This window comes from Podarcis liolepis (genome assembly GCF_965112155.1).
Source record: "Podarcis liolepis genome assembly, chromosome: 1".
Lineage (NCBI taxonomy): Eukaryota > Metazoa > Chordata > Lepidosauria > Squamata > Lacertidae > Podarcis > Podarcis liolepis.
In genome coordinates, this window is record NC_139554.1 from 107,378,981 (window position 1) to 107,397,508 (window position 18,528).

Consider the following 18,528-nt stretch of genomic DNA (forward strand, 5'->3'; position numbering starts at 1 on the left):
CCCCCCGCCACCCGCAGGCATTCACTCCATAACACGCACAGACATTTCCCCTTGCTTTCTAGGAGGAAAAAAGTAAGTGTTATGGTGCAAAAAATACGGTAATTACAGTACCAGGATCTAAAGCACCAGTGGAAACTAGTTCTGTGAACAGCAACCCTCCCCTCCCTGCTGCCCCCAAATTCTACACGGCAAATCACACTTTTGAAAAGAGCTTCAAAGGCAGTCTCAACCTGTGATGAGGCACAGGGAAGGTCTGCTGTTTCAGGAACCAAAGACGTAAACCTAGCTCTCCTCCCCTGGGGACACAATAAATAACTGTGATTTTCCTCTTCCCATTTGCTTAAACTTACATATAAGGAAATGGTCAGGGCTGCAGTTCCAAAGATCCATCAGGGATCCAACTGTCTCCCAGCTTTTACAGCTAACTAAGCATTACCTATATAACCTGTTTTCAGTTACACATCTTTATTCTTGGAGCACAAAAGCAATATTGAATAGTGCACCTCTGACCATGTACAGAGTGAGCAGAACAACTCGTATTTATTAGAGATCAGGGAAAGGTGACTTTCAGATATTTCATGGTGCTTCAGAAGAAGCAGTTCATTCTCTCTCTCTTTGGTTGTTGTTTTTAAAAAACAACAACATTTTAACGTGAAAAACAATTAAAAGGATTTCAGAGTTCTGCCTATTTAATGTTTTCAATACATTTTTTTAAAAAAATGCCCGAGATCCTTTAACTGGAAACTCAGCTTGGAAGTTCCTGCAAAGCATGTGCTCTCCTGCTGAACTACATCCAGTCTCTGATAAACCTAATCTTGGAATCAAACAGTGCAACATTATAATTAAATTGTTTGATAATATCTACCATTGCCTGGAAATCCACTTGTGCATTGACTAAGGCTTTGGAGATCTGTGCTGAGTTCTGAAAATGTACATTATCTGAAACGAGAACGGGGGGGGGGGGGATGAAAACGACTGGTTAAATGTTTGATGTGCTGGAAAGAAAAACATAAAATGTCTTGCGAGTACTGACCCTAATCGTGGGCACAGAAGAAAGCTTAGCGTTTCCTAACCAAAGTGATTTCTCGGTATCTGTACTAGCTTTTCATAAACCTCACCATCTGCTGTTCCATGGATGAGAAGGTACTCCACATCACGGAAGTTCTCTGCTTTTGCCATCACTGTCGAATTCTGCAAAGTGGAGGGCGGGGAGAGACAGAAATGAACAACCCAGTGGTTGCCAAACATAAAACCCTTTTATGATGTGGCGACCATCAGCAGTAAGAACGGCTTGGCCCCACAGATTCCCTACTAGGCCGGTGACTTCTGAGCTTTCTTCCCCATGGAAAGCTTGAACATTGCTGAGGGTCTTGGTGGCTCACATAATGATTCTTCTACCTGATGTAGCAACTGTGATGTTCTGCTAGATATGCTGCTTTTTTCTCTTTTCTCTTTTGCCTTTTTAATTTCCCAGAGATTGCATTTTGGTGTGTTACAATTTGAAGGTAAAGAAGAAGAAAAAGAATAGAAAAGGAATTTAAAGAAAGTGGCTGGATCTAGACACATAAAAAAAAAAAACATTTCAGGAAAACGTGTTGTCAACCTCATAATGGGAAATCACATTAGTGAAAGATGGAACTTTACAGTGGCACCTGGTGTCACAATGTTATAACACATTTAAAATGCTTTTCTTTTACTAATGTAGCTGAGACCAGTGAAGAGAGAGAGGGGGGAAAATTAAGAAGCTAAGAGGCCTACTTCTAATTAGTAGGTCCAGACTCTGACCTTGAGTAGACAATAGTGCACAAAGTAACAAACCATTCTCATCAAACAATTTTCAACCCCTTTCCCTCCTTTCTCTTCTGCTACCAAATTCTCCAAATCTACACTCAAGTATCATGGAAGCAGTGGATGGTAGAAGTGGCACACATACCACTAAGCCAAGGAAAGAAAGGCAGGGAAGGAAGTTGAGGTTAACTGGTAAAAGGAGAAGAAGAAAGAGAGGGAAATGTTTCGTTATTCTTACTCTGTAGTGCTCCAGATTGTCTTCTTTGGTTGGGAGGCCCATAAAGCGCTCCGTGTAGATGGATGCTGCAAAATATAATGACATGTTGATGACAGGATACACACACCAAAGTCCATATGCAAGAATGTCAATGGCTAGTAGCCATTAGAGAGAGAAGATGGTCTTCCTCCATGGATGGAAGCTGTGTACCTCTGAATACCAGCTGCTGGAAACCACAGAAGGGAAGAGTGTTGTTCAGCTTGCAGGCTTCCCATAGGCCTCTGGTCAGCCACTGTGAGAACAGGTTTCTGGACTAGATGGGCCATTGGCAAGATCCAGCAGGCTCATCTGACGTTCTTCTTGAATAGCAAATGTCAGCAAATGTTCAAAGACATTGCTCTTAATTTCCCACAAAGAATGTTAAAACCTGACGCTTGCCCTGCTGTAACTCGTGAACCACTGGACACAGGTCACCAGACATACATTAGTGGGCAAAACATGGAAAGCTTTTGGAAAATCTGTATTTCTGAGCTTTGGTGGCTCATAACATCAGTCTTTTTGGGAATAATACCATAAAGTCATATATCATTAGAAAGACAATCCAATGCAGAATATAATGCAACAAAGTTTGTTGAATCACCTTTATAGTATCAAAGGCTATAGCAAAATAAAAGAAGGCATACACCCCAAAAACCGAAGATAAAGGGTATTTCATAACATCTCACCATTTAGAGTACCATTAATCACACAAATTCTCCCCATGCCTTTTGCTGTCAATCAGTCCCAGACTAGATGGCAGCTGCATTGCATTTAGGCAGCAAACCTTCTCCATTTCTTCTTCTTATGCACCTTATTCCATCACTACCAAATATGGATATGCTGTCTTCAGAATAAAAATAATTCAACATAGTTTGTTGCACTATATTCTGTATGAAAGTACAGTGGTACCTCTAGTTGCAAACCAGATCCATTCGGTTTGCAACATGAGCAGAACACAACCCGTGTCTGCTAGGGTTGCGATTTGCTGCTTCTGCGCATGCATGTGATGTCATTTTGCATCTCTGCGCATGCGCGAGTGGCGAAACCCAGAAGTAACCCTTTCTGGTACTTCCAGGTCACCATGGGACGCAACCTGAAAACGCTCAACCTGAAGCAAACGTAACACGAGGTATGACTGTATCTTTCTAATGATATATAATTTTATTCTTAAAAACACTGCTATGAGCCATCAAACCTTAGAAATACAGTACAACTTTTCCTAAAAGTTTCCACAGTTTTGTTACTAGTGTATAAAATGGCCCGCAATTCCTGTACAGTAGCCTTCTGAGGACTCAATAATGAGCTGTCTGGGGCTGCAAAAATGCAGGGCAAAGCACAATACATGACTCCCAGCATAGTTGCATGTTGTGCAGTCCTGGTCCACATTAAAAGCATGATTCAGTCGAAGTTTACATTCTGAAAATCCCACTGATCTCACTGGGAAAGGAATTGAGCAGATGTGCTTATCTCTCCCTTTAGCATCGCAAGAACTTAACAGTGCTTAACTTTGGCGGCACCAGGCCCTAAGGAATTTGCAGAGGGAGTGTTTTTTGCTTTACTTCTGGGAATAGCTGCCTTGCAATATGGGGAAAGAATCAGCAGTAGTCGGGGCCAGTCGTGGGAGGGGACTGGTGGAGCTGTAGTCATAAATGTTAGGCTGGCGGTATCTTAAGGCTATGAACATCCACCAAAACAAACTCTTTTTTTTCCTTGTAAAAGGGCCACAGACAACCACGTAATTCAGTCTGTGCAAATATTTTTTTGCAAAGGGAAGGAAAATTTATTAAGCTAACTGCTTCTTAAACCTTGTCTCGTATTCAGAACTCAGGAAGGCTACGGTGAGTGATTTTAATACAATCCTCCACAAAATGCATAAATTGCAAGTTGGTTTCTTTATGACAAAGAAACTTTTATTTATAAATTCAGTTTTGTTACATGTGGAAATGGGTTCCTATGTGTGGATCACTGCACATCTAAGATGCTGCTGGAGAGGGGGGAAACCTTTGAATCTGGTCCCAAGAATTACACACTTGGCTTTGAGTGAAGGATGGTCTCTGCTGTACTTTGAAAGAGCCTCCTTGCACCCACTTTCCCCTACTTTCCATCCTTTTAGAGTGCAATCCTAACCAGGTCTACTCAGAAGAAGCTAGCCTTGTTGAATTTGGTGGGGCTTACTTCCCCCTCAGGTAAGTGGGGTTTGGGTTGCAGTCTTAGGAAAACATGGACCCTTGCTATCACTCAGCAGAGAGTGAGGATGGCACACAATTTTTGTAACAATATTATTCCAAATGAAACACATTCCTTAACTGCCAACTCAGTTTCTCAGATTTCCCCAATATTCACTGCTGTAATAACCAGGAACTATGCAAACCGGCCTTGGGGATTGGTGTGTGTGTGTGTGTGTGTGTGTGTGTGTGTGTGTGTGTGTGTGTAACCCCAAAAGGCAACCTTGGCCAAAGAGAACCATGCTTGGTGTGTGTGTCTGTGTATTTTGAAGAATTTGTTCCTAGTGAGGCCAGCGGTTCTTGTAAATTTCGCAAGCGGCAGAGCACCTCACAGTGACATCATTGCTAAAACAATTCATTGTCTATGCCCTGCTTTCAAGGTGTGATGTTGACAAGTTGTTTCCATACCATAATACTCCCAGCTGGAGACAGGAGCCACTGCCATCCCGCACTGAAACACTCCAGTGCCAGACCCAAGTGCCAGCGAGGCAACGTAGCCACCGTAAGACTAGGAAGAAACGGGATGGAAGTTAGTAACCTTGAAATGAAGTATTAGCTCTCTAAGAATCCAAGTGGTAAAGCACGAAAGCCAAAGGGAATATTTGCTTTGGCAGCTGAGGCAGCAACATAAGCCAAGGATTCTCCAGCATAAGTCTGAGTAATTCTCTACCAGGCACAGGGGCAAGCAAATGGGTTGCGCAGTTTCTTTCCATTTATGCAGTAGCTTTCCTTGTGAGTTTGATTCCTAGGGATATAGTCCTTTGTGACCAGATGTTCTGCTATGCTGCTAATCTCAAGAGCAGTGGGAGGGAAAGCAGCAGTAAGGAAAAGAGTCTGCAAGGCAGGTGGCATTAAGCAATCCTCATTTCCTCAAGTGGTATCATCCCCACAGCAGCTCTAGAGCATTTAGTTTTCTTTGGATGGGACACCACTAGAGTAATTCAATGAAGTAACTTTCTGCTGTATCTATGTACAAGGGCAAGCCCATGATGAAGACAGATGAGGTGGCCTTCTCAGGTGGCAGGATCTTCAGAGGCAGAAGATCACAACATAGATACAATTCCAAGCACAATTCAAAGTCTTGGTGCTAACCTTTAAAGCCCTAAGTGGCCTCGACCCTGTATACCTGAAGAAGCATCTCCACCCCTATCAATCAGCCCTGACACTGAGATCCACCTCCGAAGGTCTTCTGGCAGTTCCCTCAGTGCAAGAAGTGAAGCTACAGGGAACCAGGCAGAGGGTCTTCTTGGTAGTGGCACCCTCCTTGTGGATAAATAACTATACAACTTTTAGAAGACATCTGAAGGCAGCCCTGTATCGGGACGTTTTTAATGTTTTATGTCTTAGCATGCTTTTATATGTGCTGGAAGCGGCCCAGAGTGGTTGGGGCAACCCAGTCAGATGGGTGGGCTATAAATAATAAAATTATTATTATTATTTGTTATTAGATCTTTATTCAGGCGTGGCCATCCTAGGAAGCCTGGTGACGCGACCACTTCAGGTGGCACGGTCTACCGGGGCAGTCAATGCTGATGTTAATCTCCCTTCCCTCCTTGTTCCTGATGTGTCGCATTTCACATTTCTGGAATGGTCCCCAACCCTCTGGATAGACTGGGTGGTGATACTGGGCCCCAGTGCTATTTCTCTAGAAAAAGTGGTGCTGTAACTCACCATAAGAGAACTCCCTTGTTCTCTTACAATGGCAATGGTGCCCACCTGAGAGGTGCTGGAACTCAATTCTGGTGGGTTCTGGCTGGAAAAAAGCCCTGCCGGGCCTCAAGAGTAATTTAGTACTGGGGATGTGAAATTGTCCCCCTGATCAAGATGCTCAGGAAGACCTTGAGACGCAGAAGGGAATCAAGGAAGCACCCAAAAGAGGAAATGTTGTAGTAATGGGTGACTTCAACTACACTCACATAGACTGGCTAGATACCTCTTCAAGTCACTGTGAAGCGGTAAAACTGGGTGGCCATAAAATGTAGTATCTAAAAATAAAAAAATTTTGGAATAAGATTCATGGTGCACAGTGGGACTTGCTAACTTCTAAGTAAACATTCACAGGATTATCCCGCAACGTTGCAATCCTATGCACAGTCACTTGGAAGCAAGCCCTACTGAACTTACTCCTGAGTAAACATGCACAGGAATGGGATGGACAAGCGGGAGCTACAAGGGAGCAGCCCACTGACAACATTCCGCATGGATCTTCATCAAGTGCCTTCTCAAAGGAAATAAATCACAGAGCTACTGACAGAACTCTGGTGTGTAGCAGCTAAATAAAGACTTGGAGCATCAGAGTGCAGTGCCTTCGTGCCCCGTATTCAAGACACATCATGAAGCAGGCTCTGATCATCCCACACAGTTACATAATCCCTTGCTTCTTGATCACACCCACAATGCTGAAATGCTTAGCTGCCTGCCATCTAGGGTGGAATGGTGGCTGTCACCCACGTCTGCTGCCTCCTGGCAAAATATCCAAATAACTGGGGACTAGTGGGTGAGGATGAGTTCACAGCTGGACCAATTGACTCAGAGAGACAGAGGGCTTAGCATCTGGAAAGAGCAAGAAGGGGACCATGGAGGCCAGTAAGAATTATTATTATTATTTTTGCAGGGCACAAGGGACTGAAGGGGGAAATCTGTAAGCATCACTTCTCCCTTCCATCCTTCAGCTGATGGGTAAAAGGTAAAAAAGGTAATGGACCCCTGGACGGTTAAGTCCAGTCAAAGGTGACTATGGGGTTGCAGCGTTCATCTCACTTTCAGGCTGAGGGAGCCGGCATTTGTTCACAGACAGCTTTCCAGGTCATGCGGCCAGTATGACTAAACCGCTTCTGGCGCAACGGAACACCGTGAGCCAGAATGCACGGAAACACCATTTACCTTCCCGCCGCAGAGGTACCTATTTATCTACTTGCACTGGTGTGCTTTCGAACTGCTAGGTTGGCAGGAACTGGGACAGAGCAACGGGAGCCCACCCCGTCATGGGGATTTGAGCCTCTGACCTTGTGATTGGCAAGCCCAAGAGGCTCAGTGGTTTAGACCACCGCGCCATCAGCTGATGGGAATATCCCCTGAGAAGAACTTGCCTTAGAGGATGTTCCACGGTTTTTGAAGTGCCCAAAGATAATCAGCGTGCTCTAAAGAATTAAAACTTAAAAGACAATTCCTTCCCATGGGCCGAAAAACTAAAATGCCAAGAAACGAGAGAGAGCAAAATGGAGGGGAGCTGGGCAGAGAGAGAAGCTTTGACACACAAATGGCAATGTCAGTCATAAAAGACAAATTATTTTGTGAATTTTCCTGGGGAAAAGAAGGGTGTTCTTCCTATGTTATTTATGCTACTTGCCCTTGGATGTTCTCGGGACTGGGTGAGCTTAGCAAACTCAGCATGTACACCCACCCACTATTTCCCACCCACTATTTCCCAGATACTAAGCCCAACTTCAAGAATACCTTATCCATAGCATCATTCAATCACACCCTGCTAGAAGAGGACGCCTATAGCTACGTCAACGTTGGCCATCAGCCCAATAAATGAAATAAATTAAAGTTTGTTAATATAAGCACTCGGCATCAAAACAATAAAATAAAATAGTTTGACCTCTAATACCAGCAAGTTTACTCTGTCCTGTATTGTGCTTCTGGGCAAGCTGCTCCTATGGAAATCCAGGCCAAGGAAGGAAAACAAGATAAACAAGCAGTGACAGACCTAAGATAATTTTTCCTGGCACAAGAGCAAAGCTGAAGAGAGTGAGACCGTAACACTTCTTGAGAGATAATCAGAGACTAAGTAACGTTAACAAAATGGAAATCATCGGACACTCGAAATTAATTGTTGGCTAGCAACTGACTTAAGTCTGCAGGCTCTGTATTGGATCCTGATGGGGAGCTGTTCATCCTAGGTTTAACAAACTGCCATTAAATCATAATAGGCTCATCCAGACTTGTGCTTGTTCCATCACTTTCCCCCTGGAAAACCCAATCTTCACTGCTGAATCAGAGCAAGTGACAATCGGGTTCTCTGCAGATTGACGTTTGTTCCGATTCAGAGCTAAAGAGTAGGTTTTCCCAGGGAAAGTGGCAGGGGAAACAGAAAACCACTCGGACCTATTCTGTTTTGGGTTTCCCCTCCAACCCCCTGGAACAGATGTGCAGGGGGAGAGGGAGAGAGAGATGAAGTTCCATTGCTCAAGCAGCAGAAGTCCTTGTTCTTAAGAGACGATATGTTTAGATGCACGAAGCACAATTAGATTACAGTTTGCCCAGGTTTGGCCATCATGATGTCTAAAATGGAAGCAAAAAGCTTTCAAAGCTGTCAGCCACACCAGAGGAGGAAGGGAAAGCATGTGATCACAAACCTCATCTATGCTCATTCTCATAATGCTAAGCTATGGTTCAGCATTATCTCAGAATCTCATAAAGAATCAAGCCCAGAGGAAGGAGAGTGTTGACGCAGCTGGGGTGGTGATTAAATCTAGAATATATTACAGACATGCAACAGTCTTGATGTCCCATGGAGAAGGATGAACAAAGGGGGGGCCATGCATAAGAAACCTCCATGTGCTTCACCAAGGCATTTACAAAAGGAGCTGTAAGCAGAACAAGGTTAAACAAGCTTTTTTTAAAAAAAAGTATACATACCCATCCCCATATGGCTATCCTTTTTTCGTCAATAAATCCCATGTCTATAAACTTTCTGTTCAAAAGGGGGGAAAATGTTTCGTTAGTTCAAAAAACAAAGGTGATAAAATAGCTTTTGTTTTTGAATATTTTGGGGTTCCATTAAGATTTGTTGTTGTTGTTACGCAGCAGAAGATTATGGTTATTGCTCTAATGAGTTCATACGCTCTGTGATTTAAACTGGGGTTCGAAACTGGCAGTGCTGCACACAATGGGACACTTTGGATAGTAACATGAAACAATAGTTTAGGGAATTATGGGGAGGCTCAGTACTCTTCCCTGTCTTCTTCTGCTGTGCTACAGGAGGAGGAGATTGAAAGCTTCTGGTTTTAATTTAAACTAACCAGAATTCCCCCGTTGCATCTTGAATTCATACAAGCCAGGATCAAACTGTGGCTCGCTATGTTTGGATGTGATGAGGAACCCTGGTTATCTTAGAACTGATCTACCCCTCTTGTCGCATACGCTTGCAAGGATATTATGCTATAAAATACTTGGTGTACTCAATTTCAAATACTGACTCAGTTTTCATGAAGAGCAAGGTACTGTGATGATGGTAATTTAACAGGCAAATTATCAAAGCATAGCCAAAGCCTGGTTCAAAATCAATCAAGCCTTCTACCATTAATAATTCGAATCAGTAGTTATAACCTATAAAGCTCTAAATAGCTTGATATTTCGACATGAGTTTGTGGTTATTATTGTTTTTTAGAGTCTTCATGAAAAGTCCTCTCTTTCTGCCACTCACTTTCCTCTCTTTTTGTCACCTCTCTTTTCACCTCCTAGCCACACACATGAAATTAAGAGAAAGACTCCATGTTGCCCACCCTTGTAATAAACAGACCCCAAATATCCACCCATCTTAGGACATGCTCAAAACCCTTTTGCTCTGGTATTTTCCAGTGCAGGACAGTGGCTGCCGTGAGGAGAATCCCAAGTTGAAAACCTGACTTATCTATTATGAATGGCTTTAGGCAACTTAGTCTCTCCCAGCAAACCTACACAGCTGATTTGCACAAGACTAAAACTTTTCCTCTGAGTAACTTAGTAATGAACAAGGGGGAAGCATTGTGTATATTTGCAGCTCTCTAGCTAAAAGAATGAGGAACATAAATGCAGGCTGAAAGCTACTTAAAGAGAGCTCAGACAGGGAAGATAGCTGGCAACTTAAAGCAAATTACAGTATTTTGCATTACAGCTTCTGGAGAACCAATAAACTATATTTTGGAGAGTTTTGCTGGCTAAATTACTTGGGATTATTTACATCAGATAATCTAAGGGGTTTTTCTTCAGCTGCCAACCACAAGAATGTCTCCATTTCTAAATTGGTTTTGACAAAACAACAAAAACAATCCAGAGAACTAGTCAACAACTCTACAATACATTTATTCCAGATTCCACCTCAGAGGGTAATTCTGTATTGTCAGTCTACTTTTGGCTACAATACGAGCTTATTCCACATGTGCTTTTATGTATCAACATTGCAACATATTGTATTGTTATTTTCCTCAATAGCCTTTGCTATTGCTTTTGAGTCCTAGTGATTTCGTCTGTAGTTTTTGAGCTTGAAGAGAACCAAAATGACCACAGATTGCATTCCTAAGAGCACGGTGCAGTGCGCTATATCTAAATGGAGTTGTGGGGAGGTGCCAAAGGGGGCTGATTTGACACGTTCTCTTAAAGCAGCAGCCAGTTCCATGAAAAATGTAAAAAAATAAATAAATAGCTAAATACATGCTTTGAGAGGGCAAGTGGTTAAAGAAGAAGAGGAAATGACAGAACGGCAGAAACAAGTAGGTCAAGCAGCTGTTTATTATTCCCCAGTCTGCGGCTTGCTGTTTTAAATTATTATTACAAAATAAAAACTTGAGGAAGTCAAATTTCAAAGAAAAACAAACAAGGCCGTTTTTGCACCACGAACCTCATCAACCTCCCTGAGGAGGGGCGCCCACAGAGCAAGTGGGCAATTCAGACCGGGAGGAGAGACTCAGCAAATTTCTCTCGCCACAGCGTTCTCCGTTGGAGTTCTTGGCCTTTGCAGTTGCAGATTTGGAGCTGAAAAGCTGCCACCATTCTAGTGCAAAGCACACTGAATGCACACTGGGCCCCAACAACCAAAGTCAATTGAATGCATGGTTTCAGATATATTTTTCCTTTTATTTTTATTTTGCAGCAAGTTGAGCTATTTCCACACACACACACAAACTTTTTACAGCAGACTGCCAACAGATGTGGGCACTCTGCTTTTTCTTTTTTTGGGGAAAAAATGTTTCCAGTCTCTCTTGCATTTTTAATGTTGCACACCATTATGATATCTGTTAATGTTTAGTTGTCTATAAATTTCCCGAATTAAATGAATGAACGAACGAACAGAAGAGCCGCTTGGTTTTACTTTAACCTAGTTGGATGGGCACCCACCACATCCTCTGTTGTCTCTGAACACTTTAGAGCAATTAAAGCCAATTCATAAGTTTTATGGTTACTATAAAACAAGGCGTTCTTGCGCTGTGCAATAGAAAAGCAAGTAAGTGATGGCTGTGGGGCTCAAAATAATGTAACGTCTCATCTGTGTCAATCTTTGTTGCTGGTTGTTTTTTTAAAGTGAGGTTAGAGCAACATGATTCTTGATACGAAGAGGAAATGGAAGAGTCAATAAGCAGAAAGAGGACAGAAGAGATAAAACCTGTTTAGATAGGCATGTTATCAGGTACATAGATGACAGGTGTTGGAGACCAGAGTTCATGGGTTCTATCTATTTCCAACTCTGCCATTCAGAAGCAACCCTACATCATTTCCAAAGCCCCTTTACCAACGGATTGTAAAAAATAAAATAAAAAATTCAAAGAGGTTCACCAATAAAATAAGACATAACATTAAATGGTTAATAAAAGACAGTTAAAACATTCAAAAACTGATAAACAATTAAGATCAATAATAAGCTAAAACAGATGCAATTACTACACGTCTAGGTGGGCAACGAAAAGAGCAGAATAAAGGTGCCTACCTGATATCAACAGCCAGGGAGTTCCAAGGTGTAAAAGACTGATTTGTTTCAACTGCAGAATTAGTAATACGTGGCACCCTGTAGCAGGGCCACTTCCGCAGACTGAAGTGGTCGAATGGACGCATATGGCGTAAGGTAATATTGCAAGTAAACTTGTCCCAAACCATTAAGGGCTTTATATACCAATGGTAAAACCTTGAACTTGGCCCAGTAACAAACTGGCAAACAGTGAAAATCTCTGAGTTGAGCTGTTATATGCTAATAGGGTCTCCTGTCAGCATCAGTGCTGCAGCATTCTGCCCTAACTGCTGTTTCTGGGTCAAGTGCAACAGAAGCCCCACATACAGTGCATTGCAGGAAATCATTATTGAAGTCACCAATGCCTGAACTACATTGGTCAAGCTCTCCCAATCCAGGAATGACTACTGTAACAGTCACAGCTGCTTCTAGGCTTCAGTGGGAAAGCTGGGTCCAGAAGCAACCTCTTTCATCAAGGAATGCTCATTTTGCCAAAATGGGATTATTTGCTCGTGATAACGGATGATGAGTGTGGGAACAAGCAAAAAACATTGCTGCATCCGCAAACAAGTGACCAAGTACCTCATGCATGAAAAGAACACCCTGATGTTTGTTAGTATATCTAAACTCAAAGTGTTCTTTGTAACGTTCCCAGAAGAGAATGAAATTTGAACTAGCATGATAATTAAGAAAATTCAGACAAATTCATGGAGAATAGAGCTACTTATTCCTGGAGAATCTATTACTTTCAGCTCCTATGCGCTACCTCCACTGCTGTACACCAGTGAACATCAGTTGCTAGGAAGCGCAGGTGGGGAGAATGTTGTTGCTCTCAAATTCTGCCTGTGGGCTTCCCATGGGTATCTAGTTGGCCATTGCGAGAATAGGATGCTGGTCTGTATGCAGCTAGTATTTAAGATGCCACATTTGTCTAGCAACGAGAGCTATATCGGCACTATACAGAAGCCACACAGTCCTTTCTCGTAGACTCCTAGGACCTAGTGGCTTTCAATGTAGGTTTGCAGAACTGCACTCTTTCCCTTACCTTACAGCTGAGATCTGATCGTCAACTTCATAAACCCCAAGTTTCCGATAGACCGCGTATAACATTTCATCTCCTTGGAAGGCCGTCCCCCTTCCATCCACGAAAGCCACCACAATCTCTTCTTTGCTCGCAAGGTAGGTCGTCCAGCTAACCCCGAACGTGTGTTTCACGCTTTGACTGCAAGGTCCTCCGTACCTGCAGCGAAAATTCACAGAATCTCAAATTCAGCACAATGGACTACAAAACACTCCCTTTTTATTAAAGAAAAAAGCAAGAGGAAATGGTGGCCAAAAAAATAAATCTTTAACAAATACAGAGCCTAGGCAAAATGGTATTGCTCAGGTTCACACCTGAGAGGGCTTGGGCACGTTGCCTTCCTTTTTGTTTCTATATTGTGGTACATAATATATTGTTACTAGGTAAGGTGTTTTGTCACATTGCATTGCCTAACACAGGGCTGGCGGACCCGGGATGATCCAGAATACTCCAGCTCCCATCAGCCCCAGTCAGCTTGGGCAATCGTCACATTCCCTTGTAGGAACCTGCTGGGGGATGCGTGACAGAGGGTGTGAGCAGGGGAGGAAAGTGAGTATACAGGAGGCTATAGTCAAGGGATGGAAAACAACTGAGGTTCCCACCCTCCCATTCTCTATCCAGGCAGACAACTGGCATTATCACATTTCAGAAACACCTTCCAACCAGGCAAAAGCAGAGCAAGGCTGGTGAGGGGCTTAGCCTTGGGCAGAGATGTAGCTTGGGAAGAAGAGTCCCAAGGACCAGATAAAAGTGGCCCTCAGACCTGAGGTTCACCAGGCCTGATCTTATAACTTAAAGCTATTTCACTGCTCTACGGTCACTAGCCGTGAGCGTATTTGACAATAATTGTTAAGGGACACCCAAATGAAGCAAAGTTATGTTAAAGAAAGGAAGCAAGCAAGGATAAATAAACACAATTTTACATACACCTGTATGAGAAGGGGATACTTCTTGGATTTATCAAACCGTGGAGGGAGCACCATTTTGTACCACAAGGCTGAAGAGAGAGGGAGGGAGAGAGAGAGAGAGAATGACAAATAGAGAATGCTGAAGATCCATCGCCGCATCTTGTGACAGCCAATTCCACAAACAAATTACAGTATGCATTTTGTGAAGAAGCAGTTTGGGGTGGGGTCTCTCCAGAATCACTAGTGCATTTTCATGACCTTTCCCTAAAGTTCTAGTACTATGAGGGAGAAAAGACGTCTCTGTTTCCACTTTCTCCACAATAGGCATCATTTTACACACCTCTACTATGCCCACTTCCTGCCCCAGTTGCTGTTTTTCCAAATTAAAAAGGCCCAGTTGTTGTAGCCTTTCTTCACAGGGGAGTCGCTCCAGCCTCTTGATAGTTTTGGTTACTGTTTCCTACAATATCATTCTTGGGGTGGGGCAATCAGGACTGTGCACAGCATTCCAGTCACGTTAGGCGTCCTGCACTGCTCAAGGTGGCAAACTGCCATATTTCCGCGCAGTTATGGGGCTCCTTCAGATGACCTGCTTATGTGTCATTTACCCTGATTTGCCTGCACAAAGCTTATTTGGGGGTTAGACTATGGGCTTCTCCACACTTCCTGTTTCCCCTAGATAAAACCACTCTTTAAGGCTCAGTCGGAACAAACAGCAATTTGGGCTTTCCCCAGATTGCCATTTGTTCCAATCTATCTCTAAAGAGTGGGTTTTCTCTTAGGAAGGAGCAGGGCAAGGGAGAAAATGGTCGAACCCATGCTTTCTAGTCAGGGCACAAGCAGATGTGTGCACGAGCCCTATGCCTACTTATTACTAAACATTCATTCTGATTTCTTTGCAGGGTAAGTATATGACAAAGATCATTCATCCTGTTTCGCTTGTGCTGTGGTTATACATCTTCCTGCATCCCACACTTTTCAGTGCAATTTCCCATCACTTTCCCAATTGCAAGAAGTCTCTTTAAAAAAGAAAAAAAGTGGGTTTGTTGAGTCAGGGTGACAGAATGCTTTAATCCACTTCAATTGCACCAACTTGCATTTCTGGTAGGTGATTGAATCCTTGAATCCTTGGCAGTCTGGAAAGGACCACAGTTACCAAACATGAAGCCTTTAAATACCTAGCATAGCCACTACTTTCCCCTTGTCACTCATAATGTAAAATCAAAAGGGGAGGATACATAGTCGATTGTACTTACTTATACCATCCACTTCAAGTTTGTCAAAATCTGTGGTAGGCATGCTGATCTTTTGCAGAGAAGATTCCAAATCCCTGTTGTCTTCCAAAATTCGAACTTCTACATAGATGAAAATTTAGATTCAAAATACATTTGCCATTGGTTAGCGTGCTTGTTATCATCATAAAAAAATTCCTTCCAGTAGCACCTTAAAGACCAACTAAGTTAGTTCTTGGTATGAGCTTTCGTGTGCATGCACACTTCTTCAGATACACTGAAACAGAAGTTGCCAGATCCTTCTATATAGTGAGAAGGTGGGGAGGGGTATTACTCAGAAGGGTGGTGGGAATGGAAGATTGGCAGATAGCTGAGATGAGCCTGTTGACGACTCTTAACGACTGCAATAGGTCTTACAGGAAAAGGCAAGGGGTGAGAAGGTGAAAAATGGCTTAGTCATGTATAATGAGATAAGAATCCAATGTCTTTGTTCAAACCAGGTCTCTCCATGGTTTTAAGTTTGGTAATGAGTTGCAATTCAGCAGCTTCTCTTTCCAGTCTATTTCTGAAATTCCTTTGTAGTAAAACAGCTACGTTGAGATCTTGTATAGAATGTCCTGGGAGATTGAAGTGTTCTCCTACTGGTTTCTCTGTTTTGTGATTCTTGATGTCAGATTTATGTCCGTTTATTCTTTGGCATAAGGTTTGGCCTGTTTGTCCAATATAGAGAGCTGAAGGACACTGTTGGCATTTGATGGCATACACAATGCTAGATGGTATACCATCTCGGGACTATTTAATTGCTCATCGTCTAACATTGTTATATATTGGACAAACAGGCCATCATCTATATTGGACAAACAGGCCAAACCTTACGCCAAAGATTTATTGCTGGGTTGTAGTGCTTGACAGAGTGTTTTTAAACTCTCTCTGGCAGACATAGGCAAACTCGGCCCGCCAGATGTTTTGGGACTACAACTCCCATGATCCCTAGCTAACAGGACCAGCGGTCAGGGATGATGGGAGTTGTAGTCCCAAGACATCTGGAGGGCTGAGCTTGCCTATGCTTGCTCTCTGGGGATTGAGCAGGAAAGAGATGCATTATGTAGAAGAGCTGGGAGACAGGAGTGGTAGTCTTTGAAAGAAAACGTTCAAAAATCTATTAAGTAATGAAGTGATAGGATTAAGTACCTGAAGTGTTTAATGTGTTCCATCAATTGATTAGTTAAAGGAGCTCACTCCCCAGGACAAAGGATCTGTATATAATTTTAGATTGCCCTATGCTACAGATGTATGACCTAAGATAACACCAGACAGTGCTAGCACATACATAGCAAAACAGTTACAGCTAGATTACATTGACAGCAAAACTCTCCCCCTTACCCAGCACTTAGGGAAACCACTTCCTGGTCATGAAATACCAGAAGATTTCCAGCGTGATCATGAACAGGAAATACCAGAAAACTTAACAACTGACTTAGTTTTGCAGGCAGGGCAATGCTTATAACGGCAGTGCAACTCATACAGCATGTTGGCGACAAATATTCATACAGTTGTTCAAGAATAATTTTACACCATTTATCAAATATGTGAGAAAGAGACAATTACTTACAAAGTGCCATGAAAACTTACAAACGTCCTAAAATAAAGTGAACTTGCAATATCAGATTTTACTAGGTTCTTACAAATTCTTGAGTCAGTTTTTCGTTTTTTTCCCTTGTTTTTTAAACAAGTTCAAGAAGATTCAAGAAAAGGGTAAGTTCAGCGTTGTTCCTGGTAGCTGTGAGGAGCTGATGAAGCAGCGCACGAAGTAATAAAGAAGTCAGGGTGTCAGAGTTCTATCCCCATTTTGCCCTAGCAATCCATGCAGTTGGGAGGCTGCTGTTTCGCCCCTGGTGAGGCTGATTTTTTGGAGTTGGCGGATAGCACACTCCCCAAGCACAGTTTTCTGGGATTCTTCAGTTGTCTCGTGCCAGAAAACTGTGCTCAGGGAGTGTGCTATCCGCCAACAAATCGGCCTCCCAACTGCATGGACTGCTAGGGGGAAACGGGGATAGATCTGATATTGCAAGTTCTCTTTATTTTAGGTAGTTTGTAAGTTTTCATGGCACTTTGTAAGTAATTGTCTCTTTCTCACATATTTGATAAATGGTGTAAAATTATTTTTGAACAACTGTGTGAATAATGATGATGATGATGATGATGATGATAATAATAGTAATAATAATAGTAATAATAATAATAATAATAATAATAATAATAATAATAATAATATTTATACCCTACCCATCTGGCTGGGTTTCCCCAGCCACTCTGGGCGGCTTTCAATAAAACACTAAAATACAATAACCTATTAAACATTAAAAGCTTCCCTAAACAGGGCTGCCTTCAGATGTCTTCTAAAAGTTTGGTAGTTATTTTTCTCTTTGACATCTGGTGGGAGGGCGTTCCACAGGGTGGGTGCCACTGCTGAGAAGGCCCTCTGCCTGGTTCCCTGTAACTTGGCTTCTCGCAGTGAGGGAACCACCAGAAGGCCCTTGGCGCTGAACCTCAGTGTCCGGGAGAACGATGAATATTTGTCGCCAACCTGCTGTACGAGTTGCTCTATCTTTATTAATGGCATAGGTTGCATTTTTCTAGCATAAGTTTAAAGGCCAACAAATAGGCCACTGTCTTCTAACAGGGGCTAATGTACAGCCTGATCCTCAGAGAGAGAGAAAGACAAAAAGCACAAGACGAATGATCATAATAAAGCGGATGACTGGTAGAAAGTATCTGGAAAATCCACGACTGGCTGCTTATATATCTGGCTGTGTATGAAACCCTGGCCTTTCTTCACCATGGCCATCAGTTCTGGGTAGAGCAAATATGCAGGGAGATGGTATCATGGGGTCAGTTTCCACCCCACCCTGCACATGTCTGTTTCAATATCTGAACTGAACTGATGCAGGCTATTGAAATGAATAGGCTAAGGTCTGCACATGCGATGCCATCCCCCATCAACGCACGTGCTCATTCTGCCCAGAAGAAATGTTTCTACACATGCTGATTGCATGTTATAATGTTAATTACTGTAACACTTGAAGCAGAATAAACAGTGAAGGGAAAAGAAGGCAGGTGGGTAGAACGTTTGCTTAATGAATGCTTTTTTTTTTTAATTCTTAACAAAAGCCAGGTATATAAAACAGGCAGAGGGCATGTACTGTATCTAATCAGATTTTCTGCCTGTGAATGTACTAAAAATGCTTTGAGATCAAACTCGAAATGTCTTCATCTTTAGATTTATAGCCTGTTCCTATATTTGACTGTAATAGGGACTTAGTCATGGGTAAG

The 18,528-nt window shown here is 42.6% G+C and overlaps 1 protein-coding gene across 5 annotated transcripts in view; it reads right to left on the bottom strand.

The window, feature by feature from the left end:
• FAP (fibroblast activation protein alpha) overlaps nt 1-18,528 on the bottom strand; it is a 56,493-nt gene that overhangs the window by 664 nt on the left and 37,301 nt on the right. For all 5 annotated transcript variants that reach the window (XM_083493799.1, XM_083493801.1, XM_083493800.1 and 2 more), the window contains 8 exons: nt 15,220-15,318; nt 13,983-14,052; nt 13,020-13,214; nt 8,914-8,968; nt 4,678-4,777; nt 2,027-2,091; nt 1,119-1,191; nt 866-939 (listed from right to left, as the gene is read on the bottom strand). In XM_083493799.1, coding sequence (XP_083349925.1) covers nt 866-939; nt 1,119-1,191; nt 2,027-2,091; nt 4,678-4,777; nt 8,914-8,968; nt 13,020-13,214; nt 13,983-14,052; nt 15,220-15,318 — 731 coding nt within the window. The remainder of the gene's footprint in view (nt 1-865; nt 940-1,118; nt 1,192-2,026; nt 2,092-4,677; nt 4,778-8,913; nt 8,969-13,019; nt 13,215-13,982; nt 14,053-15,219; nt 15,319-18,528) is intronic.